General features: G+C 32.5%; 1 protein-coding gene across 1 annotated transcript; it reads left to right on the plus strand.

Annotated features, from left to right (window-relative positions):
- The first annotated feature begins 6,326 nt into the window (after positions 1 to 6,326).
- Positions 6,327 to 19,330, plus strand: LOC143043241 (uncharacterized). The gene is made up of 7 exons (XM_076215642.1): positions 6,327 to 6,457; positions 8,372 to 8,424; positions 14,035 to 14,146; positions 15,019 to 15,101; positions 16,141 to 16,200; positions 17,260 to 17,319; positions 18,472 to 19,330. The coding sequence occupies exons 1-7, from the start codon at positions 6,366 to 6,368 to the stop codon at positions 19,323 to 19,325; spliced, it is 1,314 nt and encodes a 437-aa protein (XP_076071757.1). The 5' UTR covers positions 6,327 to 6,365; the 3' UTR covers positions 19,326 to 19,330.
- Positions 19,331 to 20,100: the final 770 nt, after the last annotated feature.

Here is a 20,100-nt window from a genome sequence, read left to right on the forward strand (position 1 = left end):
AAAAATAACATATTATGTATGAAAGATTTCAATGCCAATTATTGAAACAGCTATACTTATTACACACACACATTGACCTTCTATCAGAAAAAGAGTTGCAATGAATATAGATATATATCAGATGAGACAAGGGGCGAACTTCTTTGACAAGTATTTACACATACTTTTACAATGTTTTAGTAATCTCTCTTGTTTTTGGAAAATAATGAGACATCTGTAACCATCAATCTACGACCAAATCATTTCTTAAAACAGCAATTATGTTTAGATTGAAGTACATATTGATATTATGTGAACAAAACAAAGATTTTAGTTACGGTGTAAGAACAAAATCGCTCACGCCCGCTTGGTTAGTACCTATATCCGCTGTACGATGATACACAGTGAAACAGGCTTTATTGGAACTAAAACATTATGTGTCATGCAATTTCTTGAATGTATTGTCCTATTGTTTTCAAAGTAGTTTGATTAATTGTTTTTAGCGTTCGTCTCTCATATTTCACTTTTTACATGGAAATTTGGAAAATATGTTATGCTAACTGCGCATATGGGCGTGTTACTGAGCTTGTGATACCGTATATGCAAAACGTTTTGCATCAGTAGCATCAAACAGACATCTTCTAATTTGAACAACTGTAGCCTGCAACAAAATTAAAACTGACTATCAGTTTAAAATGACCTGCATCAATAAGAAATGGTTTAAAGACGGATTGTTTCAATTCTAGACAAGTTTGTTGGAAGAAAAGGTGATGTTGAGTTAGCCTTATGTATGCGTAAATATATGTTGGCAAGTGCGAAAACGCAAAGCTATGACCATATTTAATATCAAAATATGCAATCGATTTAAAAATTCGTACATTTGAAAAATTCTCCAAAGTAAATATGATGAAAGAATGATGCACTTATAAAACACTAAACATTTTAATATCTTATTTTAAGACGAGACAAGTAAAACTATAATAAAAACTATAACTATATATATTACCGTACAGCAACAAGCAAATGATAAAAAAATCATGCTTGTATAACACCATAACGTCTTACACTAATTTCGATCAATAAATTTGAAAAGGCCATTAAGCAAAGTCGTGTGTATTTCACAGATAAAAATTGTCTTGCAGGTCTAAAGAAAAATCATATTGTGCATTTTCATGCAGAAAGTATAAAAGAAACATATTATTCTTGTTCAGTTAACAAATGATCAAAAAGCTTTGGAGGGTTGCCACTCATAAGGAAGCTCTTAAACCAAGAGTTCCAAATGGGGAAGTTGAAATCATCCCTTCGTAAATTTTACGGACGTAATCAAGAGTTGGTTGAGGTTATGGAATAATCTTTTCACAGATGATATCGGATATGTTCCTTACTTCGTAACTACAATCCTCTTTCCTTTTCATGAATGTGACCTCCCGAATTAGACTATTTACCGGGTGTGCACTAACTTGAGCAACATGACGGATGCCACATATGGAGCAGGATCTGCTTATCCTTCCGGAACACCTGAGATCACCCCAAGGTTTTGGTGGGTTCGTTTTGCTCAGTCATTAGTTTTCTATATTGAGTCTTGTGTACTATTATTTGTCTGTTTGTCTTTTTCGTTTCTAGCCATGGCGTTGTCAGTTTATTTTCGATCTATGAGTTTGACTGTCCCTCTGGTATCTTTCGCCCCTCTTTACAAATACTATTACAATGAGTAAAAGTCTGTCACATTAAACAAAAACAACAGTACCATTATATATGAATACCTAAAATGATTTCGAAAAAGAGGATAAGAGAAACATTTATAAGGTTTTTTCCTGTTTAATTAAAATTATCATAAAATCATAAATTTAAAATGCCATTTTTTTCAACTCTGTACAATCATACGTTTGCAGTGAATATCAACATTACTGATGATTCTTTCGTAGACTAAATGTGCATTTGTCTCGCAAATTTTGAATCCTCGAACATGTAACGTAATTATTTGCAATAATATATGCTGTTACTAGTAATGATATTTTGAAAGAGTTAATTGGTGGGGTTCGTGTTGTTTATTCTTTAGTTTTCTATGTTGTGTCATGTGTACTATTGTTTTTCTGTTTGTCTTTTTCATTTTTGGCCATGGCGTTGTCAGTTTGTTTTAGATTTATGAGTTTGACTGTCCCTTTGGTATCTTTCGTCCCTCTTTTAATTAGATATAAAAAAAACATATGGTATAGGTGCCAATGAGACCATTATCCATCCAAGTCAAAATGTTTAAAAGTCAACCATTATATGTCAAAGCACAGAGACCAGGCTTACACCGAACAGCAAGAAATAAAAAGCCCTAAAATTGATAAGTGTAAAACCATCCAAATCGGAAAACGAACGGTTTTATGTTTATAAAATACGAGAAACACTAATGACCGGCATTAAAAAAACAAAAAATCAATGAACAACAGGTGCGCGTCTGGCGTACTAAATTATAATCCTGGTACCTTTGATAACTATTTACACCACTGGGTCGATGCTACTGCTGGTGGACGTTTCGTCCCCGAGGGTATCACCCACCCAGTAGTCAACACTTCGGTGCTGACATGAATATTAATAATGTGGTCATTTTATTAAATTTTCTGTTTACAAAACTTTGAAATTTTCGACAAACTAAGGATTTTCTTATCCCAGTTATAGATTACCTTAGCCGTATTTGGCACCACTTTTTGGAATTTTGTATACTCAATGCTCTTCAACTTTGTACTTGTTTGGCTTTATAATTATTTTAATATGAGCGTCACTGGTGAGTCTTATGTAGACGAAACGCGCGTCTGGCGTACTAAATTATAATCCTGGTACCTTTGATAACTATTTACACCACTGGGTCGATGCTACTGCTGGTGGACGTTTCGTCCCCGAGGGTATCACCAGCCCAGTAGTCAACACTTCGGTGTTGACATGAATATTAATAATGTGGTCATTTTATTAAATATCCTGTTTACAAAACTTTGAAATTTTCGAAAAACTAAGGATTTTCTTATCCCAGGTATAGATTACCTTAGCCGTGTTTGGCACCACTTTTTGGAATTTTGGATACTCAATGCTCTTCATCTTTGTACTTGTTTGGCTTTATAAATATTTTGATATGAGCGTCACTGATGAGTCTTATGTAAACGAAACGCGCGTCTGGCGTACTAAATTATTATCCTGGTACCTTTGATAACTATCCTGACATAGGACAGATTCAAACAAATGCAGCGGTTTTAAACGTTAAAACATGCGCCAACCTTAATACTAACTTGAAATACTAGTATAACATCACAAGTATGTTAAGAATGTGCTTGCTGAATTCAGAGGCTTAAATAACACAGGCCCATTTTGATAACTCTTTTAAAAAAAAAACAGACAAAGGATCAGTCAACTAAACACTACCATTACGAAAAAAGTGTAGGTTTTGAAATTAAGAGAGGTCACTAAGCTTGTCATAAATTGCAGTTTGTTAATGGCGCATTACAATATGTATATAACAATGTGTGATGGAATAAACTTAAAGAATTACAAAATTAATGTACTACTACATCGTAAGGTACTATTGGAAATCTCTTTTACAGGCGTACGACTTCTGACTTAAATCATTCTTTTTTTTTAGTAAAATCTTTACAGTCATTTTCTCAAATGTTACATGTTTTTTTGTCAATAGTTACTCAGCTGCAATGTTTTTCTATACCATTACATCATATTTGAATCGTCACGGTGCACTGGAATTGTCTATGCGCTTTGAATATTGCCGTTGAAAAATTCGGGATGATAATCAAAATTCTATGGAATTTTTCTTGTTTGATAATCGTAATTTCTTTATCGGATAATAGTAACAGAAAAATATCAAATGTGTCTTTCAGCATTTCAATGGTATTTTGTGTGTTAAAATGCAAATGTCCAGTTTATGGATGACATTCACGGAAAATAAAAATAAACGAAGAAACTTACAGGTTAATATCTAGGACAAATTTACTTATATATCTCGATTTATGGGCGTATTCAAATAAAACCGTGATTTCTTGTCCCAGCCACTTTTAAAAAAATGTGTTTGATCTTTACAAGTGTTTTTTTTTTTTGTGCAGTCAGTATATGGAATTAGATTTAACCTTTTTAAGCAAAGAATCATACTATTTTTAGATAAAAAAAAATATCAGTGTACAGCTTAATACGTGCTTTGATGAATATAATCATACTTGTTACTATTGCAATATAGGGATTGTGAGGGGGTAAACAAAACATGTAAATATGTCCACTACAAAACGGTCACCTACGAAACAAGTATTGCAGATTTTGTCGATTTTCAATTATAATCGTGCAATCAAATAACAAGGGTTAGTTGCATGTCATTTTCAGTATGTTTTTATCAACATAGAATAGGGTTGATGTCAACTACGAAAGATTTTGTCCACTTCGTTCGAAACAGTTGTGTCCACTATGACACTCATCAAAATGTCCACTACGTAACAGGAAGAAAATAATGAAATGTTTGAGTTTTCAGAACTTTATTAATAAAAGGGACTTAGTTTATTTCAAAAGTTGATAAGACGATACAGTAAGGATTAGAAGTTTTACAACTTCTTTAAATTGTAAGAAACATTGGAAGAAGTGTTTTAGTAACTGAGAAGGATTTTTATCTTGAAATGTGCAGTATTGTAGTTTACTACTGATAAATGAGCTATAAGAACAGGTTCAATCCACCAGTGTCTACATAAGAAAATGCATGTACCAAGTCAGGAAGAATATAAAAGTAATTATCCATTCGTTTTACGTGTTTCAGCTTTTCATTTTGTCCTTTGATTAGGGACTTTCCTTTTTGAATTTTCATCGGAGTTAATAATTTCATACAGTCTTTGTTTCCTTGATTTCTTTAATAAAAAAACCTTTTTAAAAATTCATGGACTGAGTTTTCCAGATCAAGAAAAAGCACCTTTAGAAAAAAATCTGATCTATGTTTGTATTAAGTGTAACTGTAATTTAATGCATTACTTGAGAAAAGAGTTGTGTAATTTCCTGCATAACATTGTATTTCATGCCATTACTATTTTCACATACTATATATCTTTCACAGATTGCTAGAGATTCAGCTTAAGCAGAATTTAAGATTTCTGGATTAATAATTAAGAACATAATCATTTGGATATTGCTTTTTTTCAGGAAACATTACTATAAAAGTGTTTTAATGTAATGCATTATATTACAATTACCTTTTCATGATTAAATAACAGAAAAATAGACCATTGTCTATACACTAATTAGTTGGTTTGAAAATTAATCTTTTCACCATTTTGAAACTTGGTAATAAGATATTGTAAAATTAGGAAACACATTCTCAGTAAATATTTTTTGATTGGAATTAAAAAACAAATGTACACTTATAAAAGTGAAGTTAAAATAAATATCAAATTTCATCTCTGTAATTTCTGTTTATAGAAAATTCAGAGATGTATACATTGAAACCTTTATGATGTAAAAATGTAATAATTATATTGAATAGACATTTAGTTGTTACTTGAATTTAATATGCATACGAAACAGTTATTGCATATACTAGATCCTTTCGTGACTTCATTTTGTTTTCCATAATATTTTTTTCCACTTAATAATAACATTTCCTTATGTCATGTGTAATTCAATGCATAAATTTGCAAAAGTAATTGTAATATAATGCACTGCATTGATAAATGCATGTAATTGTAATTTAATGCATGGTTGTGTGAAAGTAATTGTAATTGTAATATAATGTATTACATTACAATGTTATTCGCCTCATGACTGATGCATAGTATAAGTTTTCTTTAGTCAAATCCAATATTAATTCAGGGATTTTTTTTGTGTTTTCGCAAAGATGGGGGTGGGAACATTTTATCAAGTATATATTCATAAACATTTTATTTGATCTTTTGTTTTCATCGTTAACTTCTAAGACCGCGTATTTTTGTTAAGGTATGCATCTCCCTTTTCAATTAGCTACAAATGTAGTACACATTTTGTTTAGTCGCCATTCGAATCCCGCCTCCGGATGCCGGATGTTATGCCCTTTAGTGGCCGTTAGCTGCTCTCTTTTCTTTCCCTTTTCATTCTATTTTATATCGTTCATTTACATTTTTTATAATTCGCGATTGATTTCCCTTACTGGTGCAGCTTTTGTAATAACTCCACTTGTGGGTTAAAGTGTGCAATTCAATATCATAATATTTATCAAGGATGCGATGTATTAACGGAAATAACTAAATATTTCCCTAACAATAAATTTTGATTGTATTTTGTATATGTGAACTTTGTTTCCTGTGTTGATTTTGTACTGGAAACAATTGTAACGTAATCGCTCAGTGTTTGATTATGTCTAATTAAAACATTAGCTATTTCCAAAATCGAAAATGCTAATGTTACTGTATTATGTTTTGTTACCTGTTCTGTTCATCATTCATGGATCCTGTTTAACAGGAAATGTGTGTAAAAATCGTACAACGTGAGTATTTTTCAAAATTAATAAAGACTATATGAATTTTGCAGAAATTTCAAAAAAAGTTTATTTGAACTTCACGTCGATTGGTGCTATCAACATGATAGTCTGAACTAAATATTTATGTGTAAATTATGCAGACCTTTCGAAATAAATTTGTTTGGAGTGTATGTCAATTACCGCTATCAACCCGAGTCTGACCTTTATATTCATAGCTTACACTTTTGATATGTAAAACGCGAGTTTCCATTTAAGAGGGAGTATGAAATGTAAGTTGTGCATTGATCATATCCTACAAACGTTCTTTATTTGACCTTTTAATATTTGTTTTATGCATTCGCCACTGATGAGTCCTTTAAATTTGTAGATGTAATGCATATATATGTATATAGCAAAACAAATTTTAATCCTGGTATATATGATGAGTTTATCTACATTATTCAAGTGGTATATGTCACTTGAAATATATTTTTGTCTTATTGTATATACAATTGTACAGCTCATATTTGCAATGGAATAGATTGAAAGTAGCCTAAAACATGGTGTTTAAATGTTCTCCTTTCAATAATAACACTCATCATCAATGTAAACATTTCAACAACATCTATGTCTGACATGAATATATCTATCGACATATATATTTAATGTATATTTTATCATCTACTAGTATAGAAAAGAGTTTCCCTCTCTAAGAAACAGCGAAATATGCAGTAAATAACTGTGAATATTTAACGAATTATATTTGACTTTTGTAAACGTAGTGATTCAGATGAAATCTCAATTTTGAATAGCATTTCAAAAGCTTCAAGCGCTGTTAATGTGTTACTGAATGGTCCTCGAGGACAATCAAAAGTTACACAATACAGTTATTTTTATGTCAAATAATTGACTTTGCTCATTGAAAACGGTTAAATGTATCTATAAGTTTTCGGGGAACTCCAATGAGTCGTTTATATAATCTTTTTTTTTTGGGGGGGGGGGGGGATTTATCATTTGATTCTAATTTAGCATCAACTAACAGATAACAACAATACATTCTTTTGTAGAAAAGTTGGACGGAATTAAACGTTGTGAATTTATTTACAAAAAAGGCATGATCTAAACATTAACATCGTTTTTTCCCCAATATAAATTTTGAATCTGATCATAATGACGCATAATGCATCTATAGAGAAGATATTTATCTTAGCTCTCTCTTTTTTTAATGCCCTGTAATGAGAAACATATTTGAGATCACCGTGGCCTTTAACTTCATCCATCTTGTCATTTGAAATATTATCTGATGGAGATAAAGTGTACATCTTGATATCATAACTTCAAGGCCATAGAGGTCCGCAATGAATGTTACACTTGTACTGTAACATCTTTTGTAAAAAAATATTTCAAACAAAAAAAAGCATAAGGTTTGTTTCTTGTGTACAATGTGGAGTTTAGTATGGCGTTCATTATCACTGAACTAGTATATATATTTGTTAAGGGGCCAGCTGAAGGACCCCAGCGGGTGCAGGAATTTCTCGCTGCATTGAAGACCTGTTGGTGACCTTCTGATGTTGTCTTCTCTATGGTCGGGTTGTTGTCTCTTTGACACATTCCCCATTTCCATTCTCAATTTTATGTATGCTAATTTTAACTTCAATAATCATGATCTTCTATAAGTCATCATTATTCACTCCTTTGTCAAATCAAAACATGAAAGTACTTTTATTTCTAAAACAAATGCAATGCTTTATTTTCGGGGAAATATTAGACTTGTGGATATTAAGTTAATGAGGCTAGATTCAGGAACAAAACTACTGCAAAAGTAAACGTTTACAACTTTAACAAAGAAATTGCAAACAATGCGCAAATAAAAACATTTTATTACATTCGTTGAATTGAAAGTATTTTTTACACCTTATATATTTGTTTTAACCATTTTAGACAAGAGGACTACTGCTGCTTTGGAAGTGAGCAGATTGGTGACAATTGTCAAGGCAAGTTATTGAGAATAAAACTCACAGTAAAATCAAAACTGATCATATTTCTTACCAACATGAAAAAGCTTGTCAAATTGTTAATATAACAGGGTGGTTTTTTAAGGGTCGTATAACAACACTCTGTTTAGGGTTCTTCATACTTTATTAATATTCAGGAAATATAATAAATACAGCCCTGAAATAATAATAACAAATATATAATAAAGTTATTAATCATCACAGTTACATATGAAGTAATCACATATTTGCATTTATAAAAGCTGACGTCATTTGATGAATACAAAGTTAAAATATCATAGCCATAACGATCGTGAACGTAAAACTAAGTATATGATCTACATTTGAATATAACTATCAAACATTCAATTAACATATATCAAGGTACCATAGTATATCAATAATACGTATATCAATAGAGATCAAGATAGGCCTTACCGATTTATGGAATCAGGCTTTAACATCAACAGTATTACATTAGCATTATAACCAATGCTCTACTTCAATCATCAAATATATGTTTGTATGATCAATGGGTCCTACAAACAACGTACAACACAATAAGTATTCAAATACACATTATAGTTCCATATAATCAAAGCATTACAATATTTTTATAATCAATTACAATAGTAATATAAACTTCGTTATCATATATTAAAATTACTGGCTATGACGTAGTATCAATATAAAGCAATGTGACGTATAAGACTCATGACATAAGGGTCAAATGTCATTCTCAGAATCATTCAAAAATCTATCTCCCTACTTGCAAACTACGCTTTCATATAGATCATACTCTGAATCAACTCTTTTACACACATTTACATAATATAGGGATATAGGGTTATACCTACCAAATAGGGCTTAAAGCGTTCCATACAATTCATTCATCTCTCATACAACTCAAAGTAAATAAAGTGCATTCTTACCTTATAAAGTGAATATACTAAATTCCATATGTCCAAAATACTGCAAATGACTATCAATGAAATATCATTCCGTTCCAAACAATATAGAAATGGCACAAACTAAACTAAATATAAATTCTCCATTTTACTCAAACAATACCCATTTCAAATCTGGGGGTATGTCCCAATTAACCAATGAGAACACAGATAATTCTGACCACAGAGAAATTCACCTGAGCTTTCTAACTAATGATATATAAATTGTACAGGTAGAAATAGCTACAACTGTGCGGTCAAGCAAAGCTAATTAATACTAAATACTCTAATGATTAAATAATACATAGATAAACTGGTCAATAAGTAATAATGATAAACTATAAAGAGAAGTGATTAAAATAATGAAATCAATGAAAATCGTCTCTACCACATTCTCCCCCTTCTGAGAAAATGTCTTCCATGACATCAAATGTTTCAAAATATCTATATCAACTGTCTTCCCACGGTCAGAAGGAAAAGACGTCCTCGTCTAACACAAAATCGCTTCAATATCCTCAATCATCTGACTTCGTAATTAACTTCAGCATGGCCTTCGACACATCATCGCCGTATTTGGAGAAAATTCCTGAGACGCAGCTGACTTGAGATATTCTGCTCGTATCATCCAATCTGTTTTCTGGGCACTTTTTGCCACAAAATTTTTGTACTTAGTAGTTGCTGTTGATATTTTCGTTCTAGTGGATCGTCTTACTACATTGTCGCTTGTTTCCTCTTCTTCGTCTTCTTCATCTTCTGTTTCTGATTCCTCTACTGGAGCATCTTGGACAAAACTATTTGCTTCATCATTTTCTTCATTTTGATCTTGGATCTGTAATTCATCATCAGCATCGTGAGCGTCCTCTACTGAATCAGAATCCGGTTCGCTGGTGCGGACTTGATCGTCATCAACGTTACCAGGAACGTCAATTTCATCAGGAACAGTATCAATTTCATCGTCTGATTGTACGATGACATCTGTCTCCTTATCACTTTCTGGTTCATTCCACATTACCACAAAGGATTCATCCTCACTGTCCGTGACAGTTTCAACGTCTGATATGACCTTGGTTGGAGTTTCTTTTTGTGGTTGATTACGTCTGAGTCTTGGCTTTGGAACAGGTTTTCTTGGTTCTGGTACTGGCCTAACCTCCTCTTCCAAAACATCTATGCTTCCAATAGGTGACAAGTTATTTCTATGAAGTGTTCTTTTTCTTCCGCTTCCATTTTCCTTCCTGACTACAAAAACTGGTATTTCAATGTTCGGTTGTTCTAAAACTATATAAGGATCCTCTTCCCATTTATCCTCAAGTTTATTGGTTCCCTCGAATGCTAGTATCTTGACTAATACTCCATCACCTTTATGGAGTATAGCACCTTTCACTCTCTCGTCATATCCTTTCTTCTGTCTAATACGAGATTTTTCGGCAGATGTTGAAGCTAGTTGGTATGACTTCTTCAACTTTTCTTTTAAATTATGTATATACTTTGTTGCACTTTTCACTTCTTTATCATCTGTAAGTCCAAACATAAGATCTACTGGCAACTTTGGTTTTCGTCCAAACATCAATTCAAACGGTGGATATCCTGTGCTGTCATGTTTTGTACAGTTGTATGCATGTGTTATCGGAGCTAAGTATGATTTCCAATCTCTCTTTTGATCTTTATGGAGTGTTCCTAGCATGTTTATAAGCGTTCTGTTAAATCTTTCACACTGGCCGTTGCCTTGTGGATGGTAAGGTGTGGTTCTTGATTTTTTAATTCCAGTGATTTCACAGAGCTCATTTATCAGACGGCTTTCAAAATTAGCACCTTGGTCGGAATGTATACGATGAGGCAGACCGTAGTGTACAACAAAGTTTCGAAAAAATGCATCTGCGGTAGTTCTTGCAGTGGTATTCTTAGTAGGGATCGCCTGTGCATATCTTGTGAAATGATCTGTTATCACAAGAACATATTAATATCCTCCTTTTGAAATCTCTAATTTCAAGAAATCCATGCAAACAATTTCCATAGGCTGACTAGTTGTTATGCTTTTAAGTGGTGCTCTTTCATTTGTTGGTGTCTTTCTCCATATGCATCTTGGGCATTTTTGTATCCATTGGTCTATGTCTTTCGTCATGCCATACCAAAAAGAATCTTTCTTTTATAAGTGATGTAGTTCTGTCTCGTCCCTGATGACCCATGTTGTTATGTAATGTCTTCAGTACGGCTTGTATCTGTGAAATTGGTAATACTAGTTGATCTTTTTCTTCGTGTTCAATCATGATCCTTCTGTATAGTAGTCCTTTCTTTATTCTAAGCTTTTCAAAGTTGGTGTATAATAAGTTGTTGTATGGAGATGGTTCTATATCATGTTTCCGTGGTTTGATACCTTTACTGAAATTTGTCAACCAATATCGAATACTCGGGCCTTCCTTTTGAGTTTCTCTTATATCAATCTGTTGTCCATGTAAAACTTCCGGTATATCATCCAATACTTCTGATGAATGTGTTAAAGACTCCACATAGTTGCATTGAAGTGTTGACTTACACACGGCTTTTACTGAATCTAACGTGATGGTTTCTTGTTGGTTGGTTATTCCAGGCAATCGAGACATTCCATCGGTGTCTGCATTATTCTTACCAGGACGGTATATAATGTCGAAGTTAAACGAAGATAGTGCAGCTAATCAGCGATGACCTGTAGCGTCGAGTTTTGCTGTTGATAATACATATGTGAGAGGGTTATTATCCGTCAATACTGTAAATCTTTGTTGAAGTAAATAGTCCTTAAACTTCTCTGTTACGGCCCACTTCAACGCTAAAAACTCCTGTTTATGTACGGGATAATTCTTTTCAGCTCTTGTAAGACCTCTGCTTGCATAGGCTATTACTTTCTTTAGTCCATGATGTTCTTGGTACAAGACTGCTCCTAGTCCATTTTGACAGGCATCAGTATGTAATTCAAAAGGCTTGTTGAAGTCTGGAAAGGTAAGTATTGGTGGTGATGATAAATGTTGTTTTAGTTGGTGGAATGCAATTTCTTGTTCTTTATTCCATATACAAGGTTTACGTTGTTGTTTCTGATCTTTCTTTCCTCGCACTTTTCTTCGTGTTGATGGCATAAGATCAGTGAGTGGACGTGCGATCTTTGAGAAATCTCGTATGAACTTCCTATAATAACCCACGAATCCAAGAAATTGGCGGACTTCTTCTGCTGTTGTTGGTTTTGGCCAATTAACTACTTTTTCTATCTTTTCTGGATCCGGTTCTACTCCATCTGATGATACAATGTGTCCAATATATTTCACCTTGCGTTGAAAGAAATTGCACTTTTTCGGAGACAGTTTTAATCCTACTTCTCGGAGACGTTGTAATACTCTTTCTAATCTATCCAGATGTTCTTCGAATGTACGAGAAAAAATGATCAAATCATCTAAGTAGATAAAACATATTCTAGTATGTAAATCGCCAAGGCATTCCTCCATCAAACGTTGATAGGTAGCAGGTGAGTTGGCAAGTCCAGTCCAAATGGTAGCCTGTTCAATTCAAAGAATCCCAACGGTCCAACCGTGAACGCAGTACGCTGTTTATGTTCTTCGGCTATGTCTACTTGGTGGTATCCACGTTTCATATCTAAAACGGTAAAGTAAGTATTCCCTCCTAGTGAATCTAATATTTCCTCAATGCGCGGAAGAGCATATGAATCCTTTATTGTCCTGTCATTCAACTGACGATAGTCTACGCACATTCGTAGTTTTCCATCCTTTTTCCTAACTAGTACAACATTAGACGACCACGGAGAGTGAGAGCGTCTTATGATTCCTGCCGAAAGTAGTTGTTGAAGATGATTTCTTACTTCTTCAAGCATACATGGTGGAACTCGTCTATGTCTTAAATGGTGTATCTTCTGTAAGTTCAATTCGATGTTTAACCATTGATGTGTATCCTATATCTGTTTCACTTTTAGAAAAGATATCGTTGAAACTCTGTATCAGTGATTTTCCTTTTTCTAAATCATCAAACGCTAATGTGTATTTCGGTAAATTAATCTGATCCATGATATTCTCTAATTCTGATGTAGATGAACTACTGTTTTCCTGAACTACCACAGGTTGAAGTATTTCGATTTTAGTCTTGGTATTTAAGCAAATATTTGATGTATAGATAAAAACTTTAGGAACCATCCGGATAACTGTGATAATCAAAACTCGATATTTTTTTTATTTATAAAAAGTCTATACATTTATCATAGTAAGGACCATATAATTATTAAAACGGAATGTATTTTTTACGTGATCCATATTATCAAATGCAATTCGTATGATACCAAGTGCATAATTCAAAACTGATATGTCAATTGAATCTAACATCGTCAGGGTAATAAACAGAAAAATAATAAAAGATAAACAAGGTCATAAAACTTAAAACAGTTGTTAAAAAAAATGACAGTACTTACTATTACTGAAGAAGATCTCATCAGCTCCAGTTGAGGAAACTTACCTTTTTGGTTAGATAACAAGATATCATAATTCTTAAAGGTACAGAACAGAGTGTAAATCTTGTTATATAAGCTCTGATTATATCCTTATCATTAGTGTACAGTTTGACTATTAACGGCAGTATCGTTCCATATCAAGTAAAGTATTTAGATAAAGTTACATAGTTACAGTTAATATTACAGTATGCCAAATAGGATATAATACAGAAGAAAATGGAATTCCATGCCAACCGTGTGGTCCTCGTAATTACGGCAAGAAATGTACAAGCATCTGTAAATGTTCCATAACTGAAAGGTAATATGAACAAAGTACATTGAGTGAAAACCAAAATTACATGAAAAATCAAACAACAAAGCCCACATAATACACGGTGTTCAAAACGAAACAGGTATTAAAGCAAACTATGTGCTTTTCCTATTTCTATATATATATTGCCACTAGTTTGAACAAAATGAAACTATGTTCATTTGAGACTATATACACAATACGTTTGCTTTTTGTAATTCATTTAGAGATAAATAACTGTGATATAAATAACAGATAATAATGAGTAAATTCTAGGCTTTAGATTCCGACAGACTGAATAACAAGAAGCGGATTATTGTTTTTGTTAGTAAAAACTCCTATCGTATTTTAATTACTGTCGGTAGTGAAACATTAAACATTAAACAGAACCACTTCAGTGTTTTAGATGATTGATTGTTGATTGCTTAACGTCCAGTGGCAAATATGTCATGCATGTTCAGGACGAGAACAAGTGAACAATAAATACAATAGGTAGGTCTTTACATGATAGAGGTCATTCGGGATGATGGTCAGGGAAATTTGGACTGCCACTGGAAAATGAGGGTATAAAGGATTTTAAGAAAATATTAGTTTTTTGGAAGACAGACGCACTTCAAAATTTAAAGCCTTGTGGCTAGTATGAGTTTACTAATTGTACAAATGGTAGCTGCGAACGAAACAGTTCTTTTAGATAAATTCATGATCGATACCATAATTTAGTACTGTACGCCAAACGAGCAGCTCATCAACAACAGAATCATTGGTGATATTGGAATCACAAACGCTAAAAAAAGGCAAAAAATCAAAATACGAAGCATTTAGAACCAAACAAAAGGTACCTTATAGCAAGTCTTCCTTCTAAAAGTATTGATATTTCGTAGATGTAACCATGTTAATGGCTCCTGTACTTCTGAAGAACAAATCACGACACTAAGTCCGTATGTTTCTACAGATACCACCTCAGGTAAGTTTTGATTTTACATAATGTAATGGTTTATGATCTTGCATTTTCCACTTGTTTATATGCATTTACGTATGAAATTGTTCCAATCATGCTGTTTTGACAATTTCCTTTTAAATAATATAATAGGTGTGACATATGCAAATCCTGACCTCAGAAGAGTATACGTAGGACATGATTCTTCTATACTTTAATTTTGCTAAGATAAATGCATAAAATTATTGCTTTTATTTCTATGACCAGACTTTGACACTTGTTATCGCAGAGATATATGGTGGTTTGTGCATTGTAAACATGTTGACATACTAAAATTGGCAATACATTGATTGATTTCACCCATGTTTTCATAGTCACAAAATTATAACCTGGGTTCTCAGGCATCCTTGAATAAAACGGATCATTAAACAGCCCTCTTTCGTCCATTTAAAATCAAAATCCTGATCAATAAATAAAAAATAAATAAATTAATAGTCAAGTACATAATAAGTGCAGGATATCCAGTCTCATTAAACAACATATTGGTATCAATTATTAAATCTTATGAGGTAGAAAAGCCTTGGAACTTCACAAAGGCAAGGTTCAACTCCTGAGTATCACTTGCCCAGTTGTCAGCAGTTTTCTGATGACATGAATTTAAATTGATATGGTCTGAAAAAATATAAATTATCTGTTTACAAAACCTAGCCATTTTGAAGTTCCAAGGCTTTTCTACCTCAGTAATAGATAAAGCTGTGTTTGACAAAACCTTTAGGACTCTGTTCATCAATGCTCTTAAATTTCATACTTTATTTGGGCATTTTAACTTTGCTTTTTTATTCGAGTGTCCCTAGTGAGGTTTTTTGTAGACGAAACGCGATTCTGACGCAAGAACACAATTGCAATCCTCGTATCTATGATGAGTTATCCACATTATCAGAATGATTAACATCAAATATTCATATTTTGAAAATACATTCATCTACCAGTTTCAAAGGGCTAACTTTCATTTAGTGTTGATTGTGTGACAAAATGTTTCAATATATTTTTTTATAACTTTCGATAGATGAAATCAAAATCAAAAGTACAAGCAGAACTACTTTTATCAAGAAATTGGAAATCACAGGTAAGATATATTGCATACATGTGTTTTGTCTTAAAACGATCATTCCAGAGTTATCATAAAAGGTAGATGTATATATAAATACAGTCAAAAAATTACAGATGCACAAACAAAAAGAAAGAAAACCGCTTAAATTACTTTTTGTCAATAATATTTTCAAATATAACAAGAACTATCTTTAAAAAAGATATCCGACGTATTTAAATTTGAGTATATGTTTAAAACTATCATTTCGATAACCTTCAGAAGCACAAAGATACCATTTAGATAACGTTTTCTCTGTTTGTGTTCAGTATTTTCGGTCCTCGTATCTTTCTGTTTACATTCACCAAAACCCCGAGGAAATCTCACATGCGTAAGTGCGTTTTAAAAGTCATGTACGTTCGTACAACAAAGTTTACATTAAACATTATATAATTGTCCCGAATAAACAGCTGTCACGGATACAAAGAGCTATTGGAGAAACAATTATTTTAATAAAAATATAAATCTTTGTAAGATCTAGTTCAAATATTTATAATTTTTCACTTGCTTTCCATCACGATATAATTAACGAGACGTTTTTTCAAACACAACCAAATCACCCACCATGACAGCATTTTGTCCAATCACAGAAAGGATTTTCGAGCATGCGTATTCTGTTGCCATAGTTAAGCGTCCTTAAGTTCAAAGGGCACAAACCGTCGGAAAAAAATCTCATTATTCTTAGCAGGATATTAAAACTGTTTAGGAAACGACAATTGCATTTTCATGTTGATGAATATATTTGTTTAACTTTTTATGGTAAATTTTAAAAAACTTAACCATTTACCTCACACTGAAGGATTTTTACATGTTGTGTGAATCATCAATTGTTATTTAATTGTCAAAAAAGCTGCTAAAAATTACTATTGTTTTTTTTTAATTTAATTTTATTTTTTTCCACAAAATACTTCACAATATACAAAATCACGAAATCATTTTTTGTTCGTTTTTATTAATTTAATGTATAATAGGATTTAACGTTTAGTTTTAACATCAATATCAACATATATAGGTTTTGTCATTCTTTATCTTTTCTAGACAAAGTTTCTGATGAAACAGTAACAAAATCTGTTAAAAATAATCTTCTTGAACAAACAGGTATGTGGTTTGTGTAAAAGGCTTGGCAAAATTTGACTTTATAGTTCGTACTTTCTTGATCAATACATGCTAAATAATAGTGAAATGTATACCCTTCTATTTTTTTATGAATACATACACAACATTGAACAACATACCATATTTTATTTCTACAAATTCTAAATTAATTTAAAAGTTCTGGCACTCTTTGTTACTATTAAAGTCTTACGAAATGCAAGTAAAATATTCAATATTCATCGACTATCTTAACCATTTTTTTTTTTTTTGTTTTTTTAAATAAGAAGATGTAGTATGATTGCAAATGAGACAACTCTCCATAAAGGACCAGACATGTCATAACTTAAACAATTATAGATCAATGTGCCACCTTCTACGATGAGCTTAACCAATACTACATTGTCAGTTATAAACAATGGCCTTGTTTGTGAACCAACCAATGAACGAAAAAAAAATATGAGGCATAACAAGAAAGACAAACAAATACTAAATAACAGGTTCCTTGCTTGGTACAGGCACCAAAAGATTGTGCTGGGTTATACATGTTTTCTTACTCCCCATTACATTCCGACAATGGTGCTCAGTACAACATAAGAATAAAAAATCAAAATCACTTGAAATGCTTAACTATTTAGTTCGACAAAAAAACAGTAAAACAGCTTACATTAGTACAGACTTGCAATGACAGGGAATTAACGAATCCCTTTAACAACAACAAACACTAAGTTCAGATCTGACAGTTCTCGCAGATATTTTTAGCTATTATTTAGTCAATGACAAATAAAAAATATCAAGCAGTACACATCCAACATGTTTGTATAATGGTATTCATTTTTTTTTCTCGCAATATATATAACATTTGAATTATTCACCAGTTGCATAGCAATTGCAGCAATCAGTCAATCATGTTTTACAATTTTTATTCTTTTTGCAGTTTATATTCATGACTTAATTGGAAATTATGGCGTTCATTATCACTGGACTAGTATATATTTGTTTAGGGGCCAGCTGAGGGACGCCTCCGGGTGCGGGAGTTTCTCGCTGCATTGAAGACCTGTTGGTGACCCTCTGCTGTTGTTTTTTATTTGGTCGGGTTGTTGTCTCTTTGACACATTCCCCATTTCCATTCTCAATTTTATTACTTATATTTTATAGGCCCTTTTACAACAACGAACCTGATAATTTACTGTCTGTCAGCTGCTTGTTTCATACTTGTAATGGTCTTGTGCTATAAACATAAACTGAAAGCTATGAAGAAAAAGTTACGTGTAATAACAAATCCAGAAGCCGTTGTTTTGAATGTTCCGAATGATAAACCAAATGATGAGGAAATTGAGTTGGAAAGTGACTTATACATGTATCACGTGATTGATGAAAGTCAGATGGTAGTATCATGTGACAAACCGAATATACCGAAGAAACCAAATATTTACTTGGATGTTGTAAGTTCGTCTGTAAGTGAATCTTCAGACATTGAAGATAAAACTAAAGACCCTAACGAATATCTACATCCGTATCATTCATTAGTAGAAAACGCACATTCCCATGATTATGAGGGGGAATCAAACTTCCATGATAAAACAGAAGATGGATACCTCCATCCGTATAATGCTTTACTAGAAAAAAGGAAGTCCGTCAAACATGACTACGAAAAAAGTGTAATACGAACTAATGGGAGCAATTCTTCATCTTCCACTTCGTCTCTACCGAATTCCGATAAAGAGGGATATATGCACATGTATCAGCAACTAGAAAAAGAACAAAAAAGAAAGTCACATCAATATGAAATTTCTGCTGAAATAAACATAACAGCTGGAAGGTCAAATTCATTTAACGTTGTAATGAATAGTAACAGCACGCAAAACAAAAATGTCGCACGTAAAAACAACGAAAGTGTAAGTCAAGACGAATTGACATTACCTACTACAATGTCATCCATGTCAAAATTACTTGACCAGGAAAATAACCGAAATATTAAAGAAGATGACTGTAAAACAAAGACACTTTGATATTGTTGTAGAAAAAAAGTTGCGATTAAGTCACTTGTTAACATTGTTTTATATTCCCTTTGAGTATTGGTCAATCGGGTCTTTCTGTTGAAGGATTAATATAGAAATCAAATTCCAATACAGAGAACTTGGTATAATACTTCACGTATGATAAACAAAACATCTATTTTTAAAATTAACCATTTATTCCACTAGCTTAAACACCATATATGCTCCTTTCAATACAACCCTTTAAAACAACAGAATCATGAAATGTCTGGCATATTTGTTATACGCGTGAGATGAATAAACGCTGATAACTATACAGACCCGTAATTGAAGTCTAAACAATAGGTTATGCACGATGAATGTTAAGCAATTCTATAAAGAATTGCAAGAAAATAAAAGAAGCAGTTTTTATTTTATAAAATCTTTGAGGTGAGAAAAAAGATTATTGTCGAAGAAATAAAATTCATGATTGATTGATTATTGGTTTTAATGTGATTAACGTGCAGTGACAAATACTTCATGCATGTTCAGGGCGAAAATCAGGAGCCTTTAATTAAGAAGTTGTCGTTTTCTCTATATGTGTTGTGTTTTTGTTTGTTATTTACATAAATCAGGCCGTTAGTTTTATAGCTGATTATAAGGTAGGGACAGACATTTTGTCTCATCACAGGTCACTTATGGAACAATGAAAGTGTTGTTATTACATGTTGTTCTTAAAGTGAAAAAAGCGTGGCACTGTGCCATAAGACACATCGGATTGTATGTTCCCATCCTAATCGACCGTTCA

The sequence above is a fragment of the Mytilus galloprovincialis genome, chromosome 8 (assembly GCF_965363235.1).
Source record: "Mytilus galloprovincialis chromosome 8, xbMytGall1.hap1.1, whole genome shotgun sequence".
Taxonomy (NCBI): domain Eukaryota; kingdom Metazoa; phylum Mollusca; class Bivalvia; order Mytilida; family Mytilidae; genus Mytilus; species Mytilus galloprovincialis.